The 15,000-nt window shown below is 34.0% G+C and overlaps 2 protein-coding genes across 3 annotated transcripts in view; one reads left to right on the top strand and one right to left on the bottom strand.

The window, feature by feature from the left end:
* Positions 1-6,772, top strand: part of LOC137629097 (uncharacterized) — a 10,250-nt gene extending 3,478 nt beyond the window's left edge. Inside the window, exons 3-6 of one of the 2 annotated variants that reach the window (XM_068360364.1) lie at positions 3,127-3,150; positions 4,248-4,277; positions 5,616-5,868; positions 6,544-6,772. In XM_068360364.1, coding sequence (XP_068216465.1) covers positions 3,127-3,150; positions 4,248-4,277; positions 5,616-5,868; positions 6,544-6,634 — 398 coding nt within the window. In that variant the 3' untranslated portion in view covers positions 6,635-6,772. The remainder of the gene's footprint in view (positions 1-3,126; positions 3,151-4,247; positions 4,278-5,615; positions 5,869-6,543) is intronic. The other variant, XM_068360365.1, reaches the window with a different exon arrangement.
* A 2,909-nt stretch (positions 6,773-9,681) lies between these two features.
* Positions 9,682-13,597, bottom strand: LOC137629096 (uncharacterized). The gene is made up of 3 exons (XM_068360363.1): positions 13,502-13,597; positions 11,017-11,267; positions 9,682-10,451 (listed from the first exon to the last, which is right to left on the bottom strand). Exons 2-3 carry the CDS (start codon positions 11,258-11,260, stop codon positions 10,276-10,278), a joined length of 420 nt encoding a protein of 139 aa, XP_068216464.1. The 5' UTR covers positions 11,261-11,267; positions 13,502-13,597; the 3' UTR covers positions 9,682-10,275.
* Positions 13,598-15,000: the final 1,403 nt, after the last annotated feature.

The raw sequence follows: 15,000 nt of genomic DNA, 5'->3' as shown, positions 1-15,000 counted from the left end.
AAATCCGTCAATTTTTAACGATATTTTTGAAATGTCGTAAAGTGCAAATCTGGATCCAGATCATCTAAAAAAAAAGATCTAACTGTGGTGGAAATTTCTTCAAAATCCGTCAATTTTTTAACGATATTTTTGAATTGTCGTAAAATGCAAATCCGGATCCAGATCATCTAAAAAAAAAAAAGATCTAACTGTGGTGGAAATTTCTTCAAAATCCGTCAATTTGTATTGAAGTTATCTTTAAAATGGGGGAAAATGCAAAGTAATCTAATAATCCAGATCCGGATCATCTCCAAAATTTAATGTATTTTTCTTTATTGGAAAATGTGACGGATTCTCATTTTCCTTTGTAGTGATAACAAGGAAATTATAATTAGACTCATGCCAGAGTAGAAAATAAATAAGTGTGGTAAATGTACGTCACATACATCTTACCACTCCATTGCTGGGCAATGATTTCAAAAGGTCACAAAAGAAAATGGATAAGTTGTATATCATTAAGACAATTATATGATAACCCCGCTATTTATACCGTATAGAGAGAACTTTTATTTGTAGGTCTATGACCTAACATCCATCTGTGGTGAGAATTTCGTTAAAATTCGTCAATTTGTTTTTGACGTTATACATAAAATGGAGGAAAATGCAAATCCCGATCCGGAATCCGGATACTGTTACGGATTATCTCCAAAATTTAAAGGGGCCGTCCATGACCTAAGATCCATCTGTGGTGAGAATTTCGTTAAAATCCGTCAATTTGTTTTGAAGTTATCTATAAAATGGAGGAAAATGCAAATCCCGATCCAGAATCCGGATCCTGTTACGGATTATCTCCAAAATTTAATGGGGTCGTCCATGACCTAAGATCCATCTGTGGTGAGAATTTCGTTAAAATCCGTCAATTTTTTTAATTTTTTTTTTTTTTTGACGTTATATTCAAAATGGAGGAAAATGCAAATCCCGATCTAGAATCCGGATACTGTTACGGATTATCTCCAAAATTTAAAGGGTTCGTCCATGACCCAAGATCCATCTGCGGTGAAAATTTCGTCACATAAATAGATAAACAGACTCGATCATAATACCTTCTTGGAAGATGTAAACATCATATGGACTACAACCTTAATCTATTTAAAGTATTTTGCTAAATCAATTTCCCTTTTGTAATAATTATATCCTTGAAAAGAATTAAGTTCAAATGAAAGAGAAACTCCGGATTGTGGATACTTAATACATTCACCCTCATCGTCAATGTCAATCAATCGATCAATCAATCAATCAATCTCATATTCACTGAAAAAAAAAAACTCCTCTGAATCTGTGAGTACCTTGACAGGATGCACACGGACCTATCAGTTGAGGACCCTAGACACTGTTTATGTTATTAATCAAATTCAATCGGAATTGAAAACATATGACATAACATCTCAGTAAACCCGATATAACTGTTATCAGTGTTATCACCGTTGATGATGTACTGTTCTGCTACGCCTATCAGTCACGAATTATTATTATTATTATTATTATTATTATTATTATTATTATTGAAAAGTTTTAAAGGCCACTCATGAATAGCAGAAGCAAGGGACAGTGGCATTGTCCAAACAAGCAGGAAAATGCCATAGAGACTGACTACATGTACATACTGTATGATCAGCGCCCAAGTCCCCTTTCCACCCAAACTATGACCAGGGAGGGCTTTGCAATGGCTGTTGATGACTGTCCCAAAACCCACATCCTTAGCTTACAAGAATGGTGATGTTGCAGACATGAAAGGAACTAACAAGTTTGAGCGGGACTCGAACCCCAGTCTGACAATCCCCAGGCAGAAACGTTACCAGAAGGCCACGACAACCCTTAATTGTATTATTTAATTTTGAAAACTTATCTTACCATCTAATTAAAGGGTCGGTTGCCTGATGCATCCTCTCTAATGCCTTCTATCAAAGGCATCCTCTTCCACCAAACCTCGTCTCTCCATATCATCCTTCACCTTATCTCACCATCTAAATCTCTGCCTCCCTCTCGATCAGCTCCTCCTAACAGGTTCCTCCTAAGCGCCACCCCCCCCCCCCCACCACCCATCCTCATCATTTCCTATGCTATTGGATGACTTTCCTTATAGGTCCACAGGTTCATACTTATAGAAACTGCACCTATTTGCAATCATAAAAGTTTCCAAAGTAATATTAAGGGTGAATCAGCAGTGATTCATAACCAATTTGGAAGACTCAATCAAATATTATACTATTAAATACTGTCTAAAGTTATGGACGATTCTTTTATGTTTTGTCTACTGTCCCCCAAATACTGTGCACCAGAGGCCCCAAAACTGATTTTCTTTGTCCAAACAGCCCAGGTCGGTGACACCAATGGTAAAATGAATGTCCAGGTTGATAATAAGAGATCAAAGTTGGAATATGAAAGGAAATAGTGAAGAGAACTATCAAATTCAGATATCTAATCAAAAGTAACAATGATTTTGAAGACCCGCCACTTCATATAGAAATCAGGGTGGATCTCATTACTCAGAATTTGAAATTAACCCCATCTGTTTTTAAAAATACCTATTATTATGCACACGTCTCATAACTATGTATAATTATTATTGCTAATTACCTCCGCCAAGGAGGTTATAAAACCGAGTCGATTTATTTACTCATTTATTTATCTGTGTATGTGTCTCTGTGTATGTGTCTATGGACAGGATTACGTCAAAACTACTAGACGGATTTTGACGAAATTTCCACCACAGATAGATTTCATGCCATGGACGACTCCATTGACCTTTGGCGGAGGTCAGGAATCACTGATTGCTCTTGTTTCAATATAATATTTTTATACACAAACGTAAAAGAATCCTGAAGTTGCCAGCGTGATGATGAAAACTGGCCAAACCACAGACATAACCACATGTCTGAGGCATTTGCCCTGCAGTGGACCAAAAACGGCTGCATTTGATGTTCATTCTTTTTCCCTTTGCTTTTAATTGACATTTGCAATACTTAAAGAGATTTAAGAATCTAGTTATCAGTGAGGCAATTTTCATTATTACTATTAATTAATAACTTACTTATCAATATCTTCAATTATAATTAATATTTACATTTTTTTATTTTTCCTATACAGGCAGAGCTACCGGAAGACTTTTCAGTACGTATAATATTGTTGTTGTTATTATTATTATTATTATTATTATTATTATTATTATTATTATTATTATTATTATTATTATTATTATTATTATTATTATTATTATTATTATTATTATCAATTGCTAAGCTATAACCCTAGTTAGAAAAGTAGGATGCTGTAAGTCCTCTTTCTTTAGGTCTTCGTAGTAGGCTACTCGGGGTCCTAGCTAGGGATTTAGGGGACCTCTCCTTGTAGGTCTTCGTAGTAGGCTACTCAGGGTCCTAGCTAGAGATTTAGAGGACCTCTCTTTGTAGGTCTTCGTAGTAGGCTACTCAGGGTCCTAGCTAGAGATTTAGAGGACCTCTCTTTGTAGGTCTTCGTAGTAGGCTACTCAGGGTCCTAGCTAGAGATTTAGAGGACCTCTCTTTGTAGGTCTTCGTAGTAGGCTACTCAGGGTCCTAGCTAGAGATTTAGGGGACCTCTCTTTGTAGGTCTTCGTAGTAGGCTACTCAGGGTCCTAGCTAGAGATTTAGAGGACCTCTCTTTGTAGGTCTTCGTAGTAGGCTACTCAGGGTCCTAGCTAGAGATTTAGGGGACCTCTCTTTGTAGGTCTTCGTAGTAGGCTGCTCAGGGTCCTAGGACCTCTCTTTGTAGGTCTTCGTAGTAGGCTACTCAGGGTCCTAGCTAGAGATTTAGGGGACCTCTCTTTGTAGGTCTTCGTAGTAGGCTACTCAGGGTCCTAGGCCCTTTCTTTGTAGGTCTTCGTAGTAGGCTACTCAGGGTCCTAGCTAAAGATTTAGTGGCCGGGGGGGGGGGGGGGTGCTGAGTTAGGAAAGGGGTCCCCTTCTCACTTACCTAAGCGAGGAGGTGGTATTTTAAATGTATACTTACATACATGGGGGCATTTTTCAAAAACCCCGCATTCCCGTCCCACCCCCTTGCTACGCCACTGCGGCTACTAAAATATAATCCCCAGTAGGCCTTGTTTATACAGTATAGAGTAGTATCACCTTTTGAAGAAACATGAATCCAGAAATATAAAGTACTTTTCTATGATAAATTCAATGAATAACTTTTCTATTAATCTTAATCTAATGTTATTTTTCTTTTGTCCACAGCTGATGGACTTGGTACCAGGTTTGAAGGTAAGATTACTTTTTTCTTATAAAGGAAAGCCTATATTTTATTTGATTATGATATTCTGCTAAACTCAGTCTGTTGAAATTTGTCTTTCTTCAAACTTTGATGTAATCGGGAGCCGTTGTGAATGTAAGATAACGTATGGTGAAATCAATTTTGCTTTGATGATTGCTACCTTTAAGGCCCGTTATTTAGTTATTCTATAAGAAGGCTATTTATTTCAGAGGCCAACGTTACCTGGTAACGATGCTATTTATCGGAGATATTATTCTTATCATTTAAAACATGTCTGTAACATGTTACTCTTATCGGCTCTCAAACCATTTTCGATTATATTTGGTAAAAGTATCTATAGAATTACTCAGTATTTGATTTAGAATTTACTAGCTATTGATCGTTAATCTTCATTCATCATACATTAAGTAATCTATCATGGGCAAGAATTTTGAAATGATTCCTTTAGAATACAAATGATTTACGGATGACTTAGAAATATCAATTTAGCCAAGTAAACTTTGACCTATTTTGTTTAATTCTGCAAATTGGAAATGATCTTCACTGTTAAAATTGTGCATTTAAAAAACGGTAAATTCCTGGCAACATTTATTCCAGGATTTTGACCGTTTTAAAAACGGATATATTGACGTGAAGGAGTGATATTAAGGTCACCAACCCGTAAAATATAATAAAAAAGCATGGTAAAATTACGGTTGCCTGTATTTTATTGAAATACGGGTGAGAACAGTATACGGAGAATCTCCGATTAAAATTACGCCTTTTTTAAAAATTTTTCTAAAGGTTCAACAGACCGATTTAATTTTTAGCTCCATTCCACCTATATGACACAACAATTATTAAAACTAGATCTACTGTGACGTGAAAATTAATCCTATTGAGGTATGCTTTACAAAATAAGCAGCCAAAGGTTTCACTTAGATTCATTTCTATCCCGTTATTTCAAAAAAAAGTCCACAAGAGCAGTTGTCTCTGTAATGATTTGTTGATAATCAACTGACAACACTCCAAGGTCCAGGTTCCAGGTTTCTCGTTGCTCTCTCCATAACACTATAATGTGATTGTGGACACAATACACGACTAGAGGCGTAGGAGCAAAGCTAGCTCTGCGATCTGTAGAAAGTTCATTGCCATTAGTTACCACACAGACAGCATAGCTTGCATACTTTTACCTCTAACTTCCAAAGCCTGTTGTATTATCTACCTTACTACACAACTACTCTCAAGAATAGATTGCAAAAGATTATTAGCAATATTTCAACAATTAATCCAATGACAATTGAAATCTAAGAGTTTAACCGAACCATTTTTTTCTTTCTGTTCTACAGATCTGTCCACATACCTTGGACAGTTCGTGAAGGCAATCCTGAAGGCGGGAAAGCGGAACTCAGCCGTCGTCTGGAAGTCCGAGGCTGAGAGGAAGTTCCAGGTCAAGGACTTTGGGAAGTTGTCCAGCCTTTGGGATGAGAGCCAAGAGAAGGAGGACCTGAAGGAGGAAGAAAATGCCAAAAATGGCGGAATACAAGACTCCCCAGAGGCAGAAGAAGGAGGAGATGACTACAGCCTTGAAGAAGTGATCAGGTGAGGTTGTCGCTTACTATACTGTATCTTATGTATTTTATGGTGTATTTTTAACTATGGTTCAAGGTTAGTTGTATCCCTATAAAAACATATAGCACTATATATCCATCTATCTATCTATCAATCTATATACCTATATAAACACACACACACACACACACACACACATATATATATATATATATATGTGTGTGTGTGTATATATATGTGTATATACATTTAAATATGTATATATATATAAATATATATATATATATATATATATATATATATATATACTGTATATATATGTGTGTATGTGTGTGTGTGTGTATGTGTGTGTGTGTGTTTGCAAACACAGGGAAAAAGAAAATATAGAGTGAATCATGACCAGTTTCATTTTATAACTTGAAGAAGTAAGACGAAACTAGTTAGGATTCACTTTATACTTTCATTTTCCCTATGGTTCTTTTTAACCAGAGCATCACGTTTCTTTGTTAATTTTACGCATATATATATATATATATATATATATATATATATATATATATATATATATATATATATATATATACACACACTTACACACACATATATATATGTGTGTGTGTGTTTGTGTGCGTTTGCAAGCACTTGACACAAAAATAACATTGTTTTCACTTTTTCTTTAATTTGGTATCAATGTCACATTTACAGGAGTGCCTGCGAAAACGGGAATCTTGAGAAAGTTACTGGTGAAGGAGATCATATCTACATTTTTGTACCATACCCTACTCCTGAGAAATGAATCCTTCTTAATTACTGTCTATTAATCTTTCTTTGGCTATAAATGCTCAAATTCATTACAATTCGACATAATTTACAGGTCAAATTTCAGCCTTTGTCAGTTTTGCATTCTCGATTGTAATAAAGATTAAACAAGTTATTATATTGTTTTCATTAGAGAATCCATAATTGAATAATTACACCCTTTATTTTTCTAGGGACTGATCATGTTTTTGATAAGTGAGATCTTTATTACATTTGCCTATTTCTAAGTAATAAGATCTTCATTACATTTGCCTATTTCTAAGTAATAATATTTTCATTATATTTGCCTATTCCTAAGTAATAATATCTTCATTATATTTGTCTATTTTTAAGTAATAAGATCTTCATTACATTTGTCTATTTCTAAGTAATAAGATCTCCATTACATTTGCCTATTTCTAAGTAATAGGATCTCCATTACATTTGCCTATTTCTAAGAAATAAGATCTTCATTGCATTTGCCTCTTTATAAGTAATAAGATCTTCATTATATTTGCCTCTTTATAAGTAATAAGATCTTAATTACATTTACCTATCTCTAAGTAAAAAGATCTTCATTACATTTGCCTATTTCTTAGCAATAAGATCTCCATTACATTTGCCTCTTTATAAGTAATAAGATCTTCATTACATTTGCCTATCTCTAAGTAATATGATCTTCATTACATTTGCCTATTTCTAAGCAATATGATCTCCATTACATTTGCCTCTTTATAAGTAATAAGATCTTCATTACATTTGCCTATTTCTAAGTAATAAGATCTTCATTACATTTGCCTCTTTATTAGTAATAAAATCTTCATTATATTTGCCCATTTCTAAGTAATTAGATCTTCATTACATTTGCCTATCTCTAAGTAATAAGATCTTCATTACATTAACCTATTTCTAAGTATCATTTAGAGCAATATCAGGTGGTTTACAAATAACATATGACAATTAGATTTATATTTTCCGTTATTGGAGCCTCATCCTTGAACAGAAGCATATGTGAAATAAATTAAAAAAATTATTTTTTCTTTACTATAAATCAAGCTCTCAACTTTGCCTTTATCTCATACAAAAAACAAAATAAAAAAATAAAAAATAAAAATATATCTCAAAATCAGTTTCAGATGATATCTAGAATTCTTGAAATTCTAACTAATATCAAGAAGCATATTTTGCAAAATAAACGATTAAATTTATTATAAAAATCTTCATACGAGAAAAATGGTCTAGAAAAAACAAAACAAAATAGGAGAACACTACAACCTTAAGAGCCCATGCCTCATAAATGACATATAATTATTCTTGATACAGTAAATACATTTTATTAGTTGAAAATCTCTGTTGAATTTCAACACGAAAGTCAGGAAATTCATAAAGATAATTTCACTGAAACAAAAAGCTGAGGAACTAATAAGAGCAAAACCAGGGTGTGTGGATTAATTGTTCGTTATGAAAAAGTTATATGTGAGGTTTGAAAGCCAAAAAAAAAAAAAAAAAAAAAAAAAAAAAAAAAAAAAAAAAAAAAAAAAAAAAAAAAAAAAAAAAGTATTTATGATAAAATTGTTAGATGGACAATGTTCAGAATACATGGTACAGTATTGTTGAGTTGATATATTGCTGAGAACAGATGGAAGTTTTTATAAGAGAAGTGAATCATTTAGAGAATGTATAGGTTGTTTAGTGACTGGTTTGTTGAGGGTAAACTCAGGCGCACCATTCTATCTTATTTTTCTTCCTCTTATTTTATTAAAGTTTTTTAGTTTATATGTGGAAAGTCTATTTTAATATTGTTAATGTTCTTGAAATATTTTTATTTCATTGTTCATTACTTCTTTCGTAGTTTATTTCCTTTCCTCACTGGGCTATTTTACCCTGATGGAGACTCTGGGCTTATAGCACCGTTCTTTTCCAAACATGGTTGTAGTTTAGCCAGTAATAATAATAATAATAATAATAATAATAATAATAATAATAATAATAATAATGATAAATGTGTATCTGAAAAGGGGCGTAGCTACAGATTTGGGGACCCAGGGACTGAGCTAGTAAAGAGACTCCCTCCCCTTACCCTGGTGAGTTGATGACAATTTCAAATGTTATTTAAATACTTTTCTTTCTGACCCTGCTTTGGAGGGCCACCTCTCTTGTAGGGCGGGGGAAGGGGGGGTTATTTTTCTAAAAGTTTCCTCCCCCATGTGAGATGAGTTTAAGTGATGCTAGAGGTCAAACTAAAGATAGAGGATGTATTTGTGACGTTGTTGAATGAAAAAAAAAAAAAAAAAACAATCAAAGTTATGTAATCATTATCATCTAAGTTGCAGACATCAAGTAGTGACTCTGTTACTAATAAATACCCAACAACTAGTGTACCCGAGCCGTCAAAAATGACGTCTAAATATTCAGATAGATATGCACACACACACACACACAGATTTAATACTTTTCACGCCCTCCCCTTTTCTAACTACAACCCGTTGGTTTGGTAATTTGTGCGAGATTGTAGTTTCAGAGTGTACCTCTCAGGGTACCCCTTCTCAACTGGTTATGATTACTCCCTCTCCATCATACCCGAGAGACGGGGAGAGACAGAGTAGCTATACGTCTGGCAATGCCACTGAGCGTGACCGAAAGAATTGTATAGATAGACACATACTTGCTCCTTATTCTTTTAGGAGAGATACTTTTAAAGGTATGCCTGTCATATGCAGAATGTATAGAATATTATGGTTATTCGTAATGCTTGTCACTATAGTCCATTTCTTTTAGCGAGGCATATTTGCCCTTTTAGCTCAGAAAAGTTTCCTGATCGCTGATTGGTTAGAATTATCTTGTCCAACCAATCAGCGATCAGGAAACTTTTCCGAGCTAAAAGGGCACCCATGCGAGTCTGTGCAAATATGCCTCGCTAAAAGAAATGGACTATAGAAGGTTGATTAATTAGGACTTTGAGGCCATAGAATATAAAAATATTTGTTCGTTGACATAAAGGTTCAAAAACACAATTACTACAAACATATACTTTTATTTTTTTTCTTCATATATTACAGAGGTCAACATACAATGTTGAATTTATCTATTACCTTGATGATACCCAAGGCAAGGACCAAGGCGACTTAATAAGATTCGATGCACTTTATAAAAACACCAATTACTTCAGACTAAGCAAGCAAATAACACATTATTAACTCGAGATGCCCAACATGAGTACAAGTAATTGTGAATTCCAGGACATTGCTGTCCTGTCTAAAGGAGTATTAGTATCAATAGGTTTTTAGGAAGTGTTTTGTGCTGCCTTTTTTAATCATAACGATGCAATAACATTAATCTTAGTTATAAGACTGAAAAATATAGAATTTTCTCTATGAAATTCAGCAATTTGAATTTTGAAGATTTCTCTTTAGATTCAATCTTTGAAATCAGGCATACGTTCTATAACAATGCAATAACATTTATCTTAGTTATAAGACTGAAAGATATAGAATTTTCTATTTAGGAAATTCAGCAATTTAAATTTTGAAGATTTCTCTTTAGATTCAATCTTTGAAATCAGGCATACGTTCTATAACAAGGCACCGTGTAACTAGAAAAATGTATATATACTTTTTCCTTCAAATGTACGGTGAATAATTAAGCGCAAGGGTTACTCCCACTGAAAATTGGCTTCTGGAGCGTAGTCTGGACCTTGCAGGCTTGTTCGGGGTACTGTTCCCTCATTGTGTCCAACACGTACTGGACGCGTTCTTTCTCACAGGGGTTACATCCAGTGCAGATCTCTTGTCCGGGGATGAGATCGACCAGAAAATCTGTAAGGGAAATGTGGAATAATAGTAATTAATCTCTGTACTGATATTTCTGCATTGCTATGAAAGTAGGAGGCCAATCTTATTAGAATTATACAAATAAATTAATTGCTCTCTGGTCTTTGTGTTTATTGGAATTTTATTCCAGTTGTTAAGCAGTTTTATATAGAAAATAAAAATACCTAGACTGGTTATCCAAGCACCACCCAAGAACCATGCTCTGGAAATAAGCAACATGAACCAAAATCTACTTATTTACATATATCAGGGCCAGATAGGCGCCAGGTAAGCGTTACTAGGCCTATCTAAAGTAAGAGACTTGGTTCTGAAACTGCCTACCCATTTGTTTCTCACCCAAAACAAGCATTATTCCTACTCATGGTTTAAACTTTTATGGTAATTACCTTAGTTGAAGGTAATTTGCATGGTTACAGGTGATTTAGGTTTTAATGCTAGCATCAAATTTAAGGAAATTATAAAAGTTTTAGGGTAATCTAAGGTAAAAGGCAACATCATCTAAGGTAATGTCCACAAGCTCAAGTTTAAACAAACCCCGTTCCTGACTTACGTCTGAGAGCAGCTCCGACTCTATCACAGGTGCCTCCGGTGACGCAGTTGGTGTAGAAGTTGACGGTGTTGTTGTTGTTCATGTTGCTAAACATGTCCCTCAGGGAGATGGAGGTCAGAGGCTGTCTCAACAACTGGATGGCTTTCGGCACTTCCTTCGTTTGCCGGATTTGCCTGGCGCTGCTGAGGCTGCTGATGCTCAGCGCGACTGTTATGAAAATGGCTACGGCAAATCGACCCTGCATCTTCGATCTGTTTGGGTGATCGGTAAGATATATAATTTTTTACCTATATTCCATAAAAAGACGAGATACAAGTTGATCTACGATTAAAAAGATGAGGAGATTTTATCTGTCTGGGCGATCGGTGAGATATATTATTTTTTCATCTACCCCCCCCCCAACAAAAAGAAAAAATACAAGTTGATCTATGATTCAAAAGATGTGGTGTATTCTGAGTTCGTTTCGAAGGAATTTCATCAAAAGTTAAAACAATTAATAGAAGAAATTTACGATTTCATTTAGTTATATTTGTATGTTTATACTTTTTAACCATCAAAAATGTATCAAAGTGAAAATAAATTATAGAAGAAACTTCCACTTCAATCAGAGAAGTAAAAAAGATCAGCCAATAACAACTTTTAAAGCTAGATTACTAAATCTTGACTTCCAGTGAAAGAAATCAAAGGCCAAATAAGACTAATCATTGATTTCTACTTTAAGACGTTTATAAATATTGATTGTGTATCGCCATAATCAATATATCTGTACTGGTCTGATCACTCGCAGCAAACCAACCTAGTATGGGTAATACTAGGTTGGTTTGCTGCGAGTGATCAGACTAAAGTCTCCCACGTCACCAATCTACACTGGCTAGAGTGGTGATGAAAACTGGCTAAGTCCCGGACATAAACAAGAACATGTCTGAGTCCTTTGTCATGCAAAGGACTAGAAACGGCAGAATTTGTTGTTGTTATTGTTGTTGTTGTTTTTGATACATGACTATTGACTGAATAAACTTTGGATAGATTATTATTGTTGTACAGAATCTTTTTCATATTTATTTGTCATTTCGTCCGAATCTTTTTCATATTTATTTGTCATTTCATCCGAATCTTTTTCATATTTATTTGTCATTTCGTCCGAATCTTTTTCATATTTATTTGTCATTTCGTCCGAATCTTTTTCATATTTATTTGTCATTTCGTCCGAATCTTTTTCATATTTATTTGTCATTTCGTCCGAATCTTTTTCATATTTATTTGTCATTTCATCCGAATCTTTTTCATATTTATTTGTCATTTCGTCCGAATCTTTTTCATATTTATTTGTCATTTCGTCCGAATCTTTTTCATATTTATTTGTCATTTCGTCCGAATCTTTTTCATATTTATTTGTCATTTCGTCCGAATCTTTTTCATATTTATTTGTCATTTCATCCGAATCTTTTTCATATTTATTTGTCATTTCGTCCGAATCTTTTTCATATTTATTTGTCATTTCGTCCGAATCTTTTTCATATTTATTTGTCATTTCGTCCGAATCTTTTTCATATTTATTTGTCATTTCGTCCGAATCTTTTTCATATTTATTTGTCATTTCGTCCGAATCTTTTTCATATTTATTTGTCATTTCATCCGAATCTTTTTCATATTTATTTGTCATTTCGTCCGAATCTTTTTCATATTTATTTGTCATTTCGTCCGAATCTTTTTCATATTTAGTTGTCATTTCGTCCGAATCTTTTTCATATTTAGTTGTCATTTCGTCCGAATCTTTTTCATATTTAGTTGTCATTTCATCCGAATCTTTTTCATATTTATTTGTCATTTCGTCCCAATCTTTCTGTGAATTAAGGAATTACAGCGTTTATACAAATTTCTAAATTACTCTCAACCATTTGGTTTAGACAATTTGGGGGAATTGATCATTGATATGGCTATACGAAAAGATTCCATGTAACTACTAGTTTACGTGACCAGTCAAAAATGACGGCTAAACATTTAGATGTACACGCACACAAACACACACACGCACTCCTCACCAGGGTATGCCTACTCCCTCTTCCCCTGGGAGAGACAGAGTAGTTATACGTCTGGCAATGCCGCTGAGCGTGACCGGAAAGAAAATAGGCAATAACACACACACACACACACACACACACACACATATATATATATATATATATATATATATATATATATATATATATATATATACATATATATATATATATATATATATATATATATATATATATATATATATATATATATATATATATATATAGCGTTTTTGTTTATATGATTTTCGATATATTACAGACGTGCCTAAATCGTTAATCAAATCATAAATAAAGATGATAATCTTATGAGCTGTTTGTTAATCTAAGACATGACTTTACTATTCAACATTTCTTTTTTCGCATAAAAGAAATTTAAGAACTAAATACACCATGAAAAGAATAACCACATAAAATCAACTCACCAAAACGAATACCAGACTTCTAGAGGTATAAACAAAAGATCCTTCTCCTAGCTCATTGGCTGCACTGTTCCTTCTAGTCCCAGGACCCAAGTTTATATAGCGGTGAAGTCTTTCGATAAGAAGTGGGGGGAAAAAAACGCTTGAAAAGAACGATTGATAAAAACTTTGGTCTTTTGTCTCGTAAGCCAACCGACTACAAGGTCAGTCTTGCTCTGGAACTGTTCTCTGCGAGCGAGTCCTTAAATGTCATGGTTCAATGATGTAATAGTTTTTTTTTCTTTTTTTTTTTTTTGGTCGTTTCAAGAGTAGATATTATAATGAAACAGTAATGATGGTCGATGCATTTTCCAGCGTAGAGATAACTGGGATGGACTAGCAAGTGCCCTTTTACTGCCCAGGCTTGCAGAACCACATATAGAAAATTATGAAAGAACTTTAATAGCAGTAGCTAACTGTTTTTTTTTTTCTTAGGCTTTTCCAGGGTAGAGCCTAGAGGCTAGCACGTGCACTTTTACAGCCCAGGCCTACAGGAAGCCTCACATTTGAAAAAAATGAAAAGACAACAGTGGTAGGATAGACCTAATGGCTGGAAAAAGATATATTACCTGGAAAATCTGAACCATCAGAATTCCGAAGCTTAGGCAGTTAATGGGGATGATTTAAAATCAAAGTGAATTGAAAAAGAGAAGAAAAAGATACGATTGAAATTTTTGTTTGGATGTGGTTACTACCATCACGGTTGTACCATAGATGCGACCCGCAACAATTGACTTACTCCCAGTAATTAATTCACTGTTTAGATCAACAAAGACAAATTAGTATTTATCATAATGTGGCCAAAACAGCCCTGGTTCCTCTCGGCAAAAAAAAAGACGAAACTCACGTCCACTAAAACAAGAAATATTTCAACATATTTCGCTTTTTCATTATTTCGTAAACCAGTCCCTATCGACCTTGATTATGTTTTTTTTTTTTTTTTTCGCTGCTGCTACTGTAGCTACAAATGAATCATCCTTGGGTACAATATTGGATTACTGTATTATCAAGGGCTGTAACTGAACTTGTCATTTGTTATCGTCAATGGTGTGATATTGGTGCATCTTTTAGTGAAAAGAAATGGAATACAATGTAATGCAACATGATGATATACAGCGTAACGTAATGTTATAATGTAATTATTATTATCATTATTATTATTATTATTATTATTAGTAGTAGTAGTAGTAGTAGTAGTATTAGCTAAGCTACAACCCTAGTTGGAAAGGCAAGATGCTATAATCCCAAGGGCTCCAATAGGGAAAAATAGCCCAGTGAGGAAAGGAAACAAAGAAACAAACAAACGACATGAGAAACAACGAACAACCAAAATAAAACATTTCAAAACAACAACAACACTGAAACAAATATATCATATATAAACTATAAAAAGACTTATGTCCGCCTGTTCAACATAATGACATTTGCTGTAACTTTGAACTTTTGAAGTTCTACTGATTCAA

This window comes from Palaemon carinicauda, chromosome 37, assembly GCF_036898095.1.
Source record: "Palaemon carinicauda isolate YSFRI2023 chromosome 37, ASM3689809v2, whole genome shotgun sequence".
NCBI classification, from domain to species: Eukaryota; Metazoa; Arthropoda; class Malacostraca; order Decapoda; family Palaemonidae; genus Palaemon; species Palaemon carinicauda.
This window is presented reverse-complemented; position numbering and strand designations above follow the sequence as displayed.

Bases quoted from the DNA above. Each gene is read 5' to 3' on its own strand.
- LOC137629096 (XM_068360363.1), bottom strand. From the start codon at position 11,260: ATGCAGGGTCGATTTGCCGTAGCCATTTTCATAACAGTCGCGCTGAGC. The intron at 10,452-11,016 runs GTAAGTCAGGAA...TTTCCCTTACAG, and splicing joins AGTCGGAGCTGCTCTCAGAC to ATTTTCTGGTCGATCTCATC.